This window comes from Parambassis ranga, chromosome 20 (assembly GCF_900634625.1).
Source record: "Parambassis ranga chromosome 20, fParRan2.1, whole genome shotgun sequence".
NCBI classification, from domain to species: domain Eukaryota; kingdom Metazoa; phylum Chordata; class Actinopteri; family Ambassidae; genus Parambassis; species Parambassis ranga.
This window is the reverse complement of record NC_041040.1, coordinates 11,706,035-11,713,212: the sequence shown is the minus strand read 5'-3', so window position 1 is coordinate 11,713,212 and position 7,178 is coordinate 11,706,035. Positions and strand designations below refer to the sequence as shown.

The 7,178-nt window shown below is 43.3% G+C and overlaps 1 protein-coding gene across 1 annotated transcript; it reads right to left on the bottom strand.

Moving 5' to 3' along the window:
• Positions 1–555: 555 nt before the first annotated feature.
• On the bottom strand, positions 556–5,455 carry hhatlb (hedgehog acyltransferase like, b). The gene is made up of 12 exons (XM_028433007.1): positions 5,239–5,455; positions 3,831–3,937; positions 3,383–3,450; positions 3,182–3,295; positions 2,440–2,634; positions 2,154–2,363; positions 1,892–2,063; positions 1,656–1,800; positions 1,547–1,582; positions 1,278–1,479; positions 1,058–1,199; positions 556–989 (listed from the first exon to the last, which is right to left on the bottom strand). The coding sequence occupies exons 2-12, from the start codon at positions 3,934–3,936 to the stop codon at positions 760–762; spliced, it is 1,620 nt and encodes a 539-aa protein (XP_028288808.1). The 5' UTR covers position 3,937; positions 5,239–5,455; the 3' UTR covers positions 556–759.
• Between the last annotated feature and the right edge of the window lie 1,723 nt (positions 5,456–7,178).

The window sequence follows — 7,178 nt, the reverse complement described above, 5'->3', positions numbered from 1 at the left end:
GAAATAGAAATAACTATGGTAACTTTTACATTATAAATGGAAGGCCTACTTGTGGTATTGGTGTTGTGAATTTTGTTATACATAGACCAACATTTGAAAGTAAATATAAAAGTTTTTCAGCTTATCTGAAGTAAATCAAGCAATTTTATGCTAGCCTTCTTAGAGAATGATACACACCCACATTTGCTAAAGCTAAATGCTAATGTTAATGTACTACTCGCTCCTTAACTAAACTGGAAAGTGAAAAGCTGTTTATTCCTGTAAAAGCTTGTGTGGATTTTACCCAAAGTTGTTTTATTTTATAAATATACAGTCACATAGATATAGATATGTGTGTGAATCCGCCCTCTAATGTCACTAAATACCTTTTATTGTACCATTTAGGTTCGAGTATGGATTCACCACAGGTGAAATTCTTCCATTGGACGGTCTTAAAAGTGTTTCCAGTGTCGAAGGATTAAACAGGAGTTCAATGGCCAGCTGCTGATGTAACCCAAGAGAAACACCTCTCAGCAGGACTGACTCATGTAGTGTAAAAAAAAACATTCAGTCACATTCAAAGAGCTCAGAAAGTCTTTGCTGTTTATTATCAGATTAACAGGAAAATCACAGTCCGCCTACAGTGTTCTTCCTGCAGTATATGGGTACGTATGTTTTTTTATTAAGGTACAAATCCTCCTTTAGGTATAAATACTGTTAGATTTATTTACAGTAAATATGGTTTTCTACAGCACTACTTCACACTGAGCCATCATGTATCTACTCTGCTTTTTCCTTGCTGGGATCGGTGACAGGTGAAGCAGCAGGTGCCGGTGAAGGTGTAGCTGTGATGGTGGTGGTGGTGGTGGATGCGGTGGCAGCACTTGGAGGTGGAGGAGGAGGGAGAGGATCAGGATCATCAATAAGGGCCTGTCTTCTCTCTCGCTCCTTGATCACTTGGACCAAGCAGTATGTCACGAACATGACCATGATGGTAGTAAAGGGAAAGCCTGTGACAGATGTTCATTTGTTGTTAACAGAAATTCAATTCTTTAAAAAGACAAATGTAGATGAGTACCTTTGAGAAGCAGCCGCTTGGTGACCAGCTTGGCAAAGTCCAAACTGTTCAAGGCCAGAACGTTGTAGAGCACGATGCACCAGAAGTTAAAAGTGTTGAAGACGGCTCTGATCCGGCGGGACATTGCCTCAGACATGGCCATCTGTAAACAGATAATTATTATTCTACAAACACATGAACATCTTTATTGGACTGTAAAAACAAAGCTCCACCAACAAACCTCAAAAGTGGCAAATGGCTCCATGGAGAAAAACTTGGCCGTCCACAACTCAAAGTTTAGACCAAAACAGTTGAAGAAAGCCCAGAGCAGAACCACCTGACAGGGACCCAGCCAGAGGATGGTGACGCCGAAGGTGCACAGTGTCGCCACCAGCTCCTCCACCATGTTCTCATGCTTTCCTCCTAGGTGATTGTACACATACCTGTGGATGAACGCTCCATCAGAACCTCTGTGTTTTACTCAGAACATTAAGCTGTGTTGACACTTACTTGCACAGCCAGTCATTTATCCCTCTGTCAAAGTGGCTACAAGCAAAATAACACCAGGGTTAGCATCACACGTTTAAAACATGGCTTTGCTCCAGATGTGACCACTCACGTTTCAGAGAACACGTAGAGCAGCGTGATGCATTTTGGTGGACTGGGCGGTTCCAGATGGTCCAGTCTGGACACGGTGTTGATGACTCCGAACATAACAGCAGCTTTTACCCAGTCATACACCAGATTAAAGTAAGCCAGGCCCACTGGAAACAACACAAGTACACATACGTGAATAAATAGCTCCCTTAATGCTTCCAGGGTGTAAATAAAGCAGCATATCTTTGATGTTCCCACCTAGAGCCCAGTCAGAGAGGTGCTTCAGCAGCTTCATGTCGGTGGGGATGCTGAGGATGTACATGAAGTGGAAGAGGACATCCACTACGATGATGACTCCCAGGTAGATCACAGCCTGCAGGTTGATGTTCCACACCTCCCACTCTTTCCTGGTCAGGTCGGACTTGTTAACCTGCAGAGGGCAGCAGACGCATGTCTCAACACACAGAGAGGGCCAGACAGAGCCAGGCTGCTCTCCACAGCCTGCTGTTGATTAACTCACCTGAAGATAAAATTTGTCAAAGGTCATGATGGGACCGAAATAGAAGAACGGGAGGTAGAAGTTGTACTTGAGCAGCTCCAGGATGTTGTAATTCCCATCTTTCCTCTCACAGTTCTCCAGAGCAAAGCTCATACAGCGCATGATTGTAAACCCACAACCTCCATAGAAGAGGATGTGACGCAGCTCAAAGTCGCCCTCCACAAAACCTGCCTATATATGTGCAGAGGAAACGGTTACAAACCCGCACAGTGAGAGCGACACGTGTGGCATTTCGCCTGGTGATTACCTGCCAGGACACAAAGGGTTCACATTTGAACGTGGCGAGGGTGCAGAGACCAGTGACGAAGCAGAGCCAGCGGATTTTCACCAAGGAGATGCTGTAGAGCAGGATGCAGTGTGACAGGATGAGGGTGACGTAGGTCCACCCCATACTGGTCCAGACAGCCAGCAGACCATACACCATGTACACCAAGGACCTGTACTGTGGGAGGGGACACAAACCACACAGTGAGGCTGCAGGTTACCAAGACAAGGGATGAAGCTTGTGTCGGTCCCCCTGGTCCTGTTCATCATCCGCTGTTTAGCGTCATAAAAAGCTGCTGTGCAATGTTGTTATAATAAACTGCAACAAAGAAGGTTTAAAATGGCACTAAATACTTGACACCCCACGGTGGGAGAAACTTTAACCTAATGTCAATTTAACTCATTTCTGGGAAGGGTTAATGTTCATTTCTCATGCTTTTTGGTTGTGTTTGTGTCTATAGACACTGATGTCATCCAACAACCAACCAGCATGACAGCAGCTGGATCATCTGTGTGTCTTTTGGAGAACTGCAGGGACCAGGTCTCGGTGACGGGCTTGTCGTAAGTTGTGTGCGAGACAGCACAAAAGATCAAGAAACCCTCAGCTGTTATCTCTCCTCCTAATCCTGCAGCCATATTTTTTTGTTTAATGTTTAATTTATTGACTACATGTAATCAACAGGACCAGGTTAGAATTTAAACTGTTAATCCATCATTATTCTCACCTGTGGAGCCAGCATGGAGCAGATCTTTGCAAACAGCACATGACCAGAGAGAGCAAACAGGATGTGCTCCCTGAAGGTGGAAAACCACATCATCCACTCAAAGTCAGCCGTATCCTGCAGAGCCGTGAGTAAATAAAAAACATAAGACATTTCTACATTTGTGATGAACGTGTTGATGAACTGTGAGCTCTCTCTGTTTACCATTTTCCTCCCAAAGTAGTACCATCCAGGCTTCACGCTGGTTTTAAAGGTCTTTCTGTTCGCATTGCCTGAAAAATGGTGACATACACAAAAAAACTCTCTTTGAATTCAAACCTTTGTTAGGACCTATTTTCTTCCTGTGCTCCGTGGTATTAATACTGACACCTGATCTCCTCAGCATGGTCTGCATAACTCCGAGTCTTCACCCTCACACAGTGACACTGTGGCTATATACTGCACATTGTGCTGTCTCTATGATATCTAAACTTACATGGAACCCCAAAATAACCGTTTTTTTTTAAATGCATTAATAACAAAGACAACAAACATAGCAAAGTGGGATGCAGCCAGTGAGGAAATTGATGTGAGGAGCAGTTTGATTGTAGTTTATAGAAACTTTATAGATTCCAGCATGTATCTTTGTGTGTGTGTGTGTTTGCATACTCACTGCAGGACACCTCAAAGATCCAGCTGGCTGCCCAGAACATGGCCAGACACAGCACTGTGTTGTAGAAGTAGATCTCATACTTGGGAAGAGCAGCTTTGATCCCCATGCTGATGCAGACAAGAAAACCACAAGTTAGAGCGGCCCATGCCTCATCTGCAGGTGTCTGCACCGACAGCAGCTGGGCCACAGGGTGTCTTTAAAATGTATCACCCCAGGAAAGGAGGACTATTAAACTGTGTCCTGAACCAGCAGCTATGTTTATATGAGAGACATGTCTTCCATTATTCCTAAACTAAAATAGACTTCTCAACGTGGCCTTTCTTAATTTAGGAAACGGCCAGGCGCGAACATCTGCTCCTGCTGCATGTGACATTGTCGGAGGTGGAAAGTAAAGAGAGACGTGCATTTCCTGTGATGTTGTAAACAGCCATGACACTTTTACTGTGTTCTGACTGCATTCATATTTTATTAGATTTGTTTGATGGACATGCTGATTTTGCAGAAATATTCAAAATAAAGTCAGATGATCAAGGTCAAATGAAGACAGTACAAAAGCTGTAGTTCCTCAAGTGGCCACTTGAGGCTGGCTCCAAAAGTGAGTCAGTCTACTTAGACCCACATGTTAAAATGTTAACGCTTTTCTTTAAGTGAAAATGTTGTAGTGTAAAAACTAAATCATTTTATATCCTTCCCCAAGTACTTGTGCTAGTATTCCGGTCCATTTGTAAACTGGTGAGTAGTTTTATTTGTAAGAGGACAGTGTGCCACCTAAACTTCTTCTTCTTCTTCGTTAAGTTTCAGCCTCCCCAGCTGCTGCTTTAATGGTAAAAGAAGAAGAAAATGGTGGACTTGGATTCAGAAATATCCACACAAACATCTATGAGATGAGGTTCTATCAGACTTTATTGTAGCTCGTCAATGGATAGTTTGACCCAACATAAAGTTATCGATTTTATTTTATTTTATATTTATATAATACAATACAGCACCAGAAGTGTACTTAGTACTTGAGCTATTTTTTTCCACTACTACTACTGAATAATGTCTGATCAGTGAGGACTTTTATCTGATGGTTTATTGGACACTTTTGTCTTTTATCATGCAGAGAACAGAGGACAGCTGGTCTGATGAGAATCCACAGAGGTGAAGATATCAACAAAGCTATTTTTAACTAAACTCTCTCCACTGAATTTATTCAGCCCTCTGTGAGTAGGCTGCTTTTTAACACAGACATTTAAACCATTAAACCATTTTCTTTGTTTGTTTTCACGCCGAATGAAACAAACGTAAATGAATCTCTCATTGTTTTTTTTTTTTGTTTTTTTTTCTGGGTGAGATGCCTGCCGTGGAAATGCCACACGGTCACGCTCTTTAGTTTGTCCTCCGCACCACCTGTTGTGATACTGACCTTGAATGCAGCAGTTGCGAGCCCGAAGAAGTTGTTCAACAAACCTTTACAGTGTGTTCAAAAGCTAGAAAAACACCAAATCTAACGTCACATAAAAAAGGGAGAAAACATGAGAGACAAGTGTAACATCTGCTGAGCGTCCACGGAGCGTCCACGGAGCGCGGGGCGCGCTGCGGGTCCCTCTGACTCCCTGAGAGGGAGCTGCCACCGGCCGAAGGTGACGAGATGTATTTATACATGGACCACTGACACACGGGGGGCGGATCAGGAGCTGTTTAATCACTGTGAGAGGGTTCATCCCATCAGGTTAGAGAACGTGAGTAAAATGTAAAGCTTTGTTGGATATTAAGTTAGCGTCTTTTGAAACAACAACAAAAAAATGCGTCATGTATGTAACACTGCTGTCAAATTATTATTTGTAAATGTCTAACATGACGACCTGAGGTAGGACAGGTGCAGTGCGTGTTTGACAGGTCTGACAGGTCCTATAGACGTTCCCAGTCATTGACCTGCAGACTTTTAATGCGTGGAAATAACAACTCCCACATTTCAGTGTGTGTGTGTGTGTGTGTGAGAGAGAGAGAGAGAGAAAGTGAATTGTTTCATAACAATCAACCATGATCAGAAACATGTCTAGAGGAGTCTCCTTTCTTTCTTCCTTCTTTCCCTTCTTTCTGTCCTACATTCCATCCATCCTTGTTTCTTTCCCTTCCTTCCTTCCTTCCAGGGTATTGATGATGCAGCAGGTTTGACATCAGTAAATTATAATTTGCACTCAGTTCAGGAGTTGTTGTAGTTATTTTTATTCTCTGTTAAAACAACACTGTTCATGTGTTTTATCTGCTGTTGCTAGTTTCCATATTCCTGGGTGTCAGGTCTGTTTTAGGAACGTCTAATCCTGTTGCGATTCTGAACTGTAGCCAATCATTCATGTCTCAGATTCTACAACTAACTGAAACAGCATGCAGCGACGAGTACAGTGACAGTGTCTGAAAATACAATACAGCAGCGTTCAGCTGTGTGGCTGCAGCTGCAGCTTTCAGTCTGTGTGACACATTTGAATCCCCTCATGCAGTTACTCCACATACATGTTATTTATTTGTATGGATGTAATGGTACAATCTGACAAAATGTCAGCTCTATGCACCATTAATCTGATCTATACGACCTTGACTGTCCTGCATTTTTCTTTATATAAATCCATTATATAATCACAAAACATGTTGTTCAAAGAAACAGTTTGAAGGTGCTGAGCAAGATGCGGTACTGGCTCTCCACCTCCAAGGCGATGATGATGCCAAACGCCAAGCCGATCTCGTCTGACCTCGCACAGCGCCTCCCAGTGGATCCTGAAGAGTCGTCCACCCTGTTTCCGGTCATTGCCTCAGCTGAAAGGACATAAAGGGCCTCAGCAGACTTTATGGCCATATAATTACATTACAGTCTACATTGCAGTATTTCCCCTATCTAGATATTAGTATCATGCTCACATAACTGTTGGACAAATGGCACAGACTCCTGGTCCTGGCTCAGAGGCAGGGTGCAGCATTTGTATGGAGCTACAGTAGCAGGGAAGCTGAAATACTGGAATCAGTTAAATCAATCACTCTCAGATCTGCTTCCTGTTTTGAAGCCTTCTTACCGTCCTTTGTTTGCCCCCCCTGCCGGATCCGGAATGAGTGCTAGAAGATAGAGTACATGATTCTACCGATGCCAAAGCAGGGCTCGATTACACTGGGAACAAGCTCCTCCACTGTGGCAGAAGAAAACAGAGACGGCTGTTTTTCCAAACCAGGACAAAAAACACTGTTCTGCTCATTACAAAGCTGGTTTGACGTCACCTCTTACCATGCAGGGTTTTCTGGAGCCTCTTCACACTGACCATGTCTTTGGTGAGGGTGGAGGTTTTACTTTCTGTCTCAGAGCTGAACTCCCTGCAG

Bases quoted from the DNA above. Each gene is read 5' to 3' on its own strand.
- hhatlb (XM_028433007.1), bottom strand. From the start codon at position 3,936: ATGGGGATCAAAGCTGCTCTTCCCAAGTATGAGATCTACTTCTACAAC. The intron at 3,451-3,830 runs GTGAGTATGCAA...ACCATTTTTCAG, and splicing joins GATCTTTGAGGTGTCCTGCA to GCAATGCGAACAGAAAGACC. The intron at 1,801-1,891 runs GTGGGAACATCA...TGTTGTTTCCAG, and splicing joins CCTCTCTGACTGGGCTCTAG to TGGGCCTGGCTTACTTTAAT.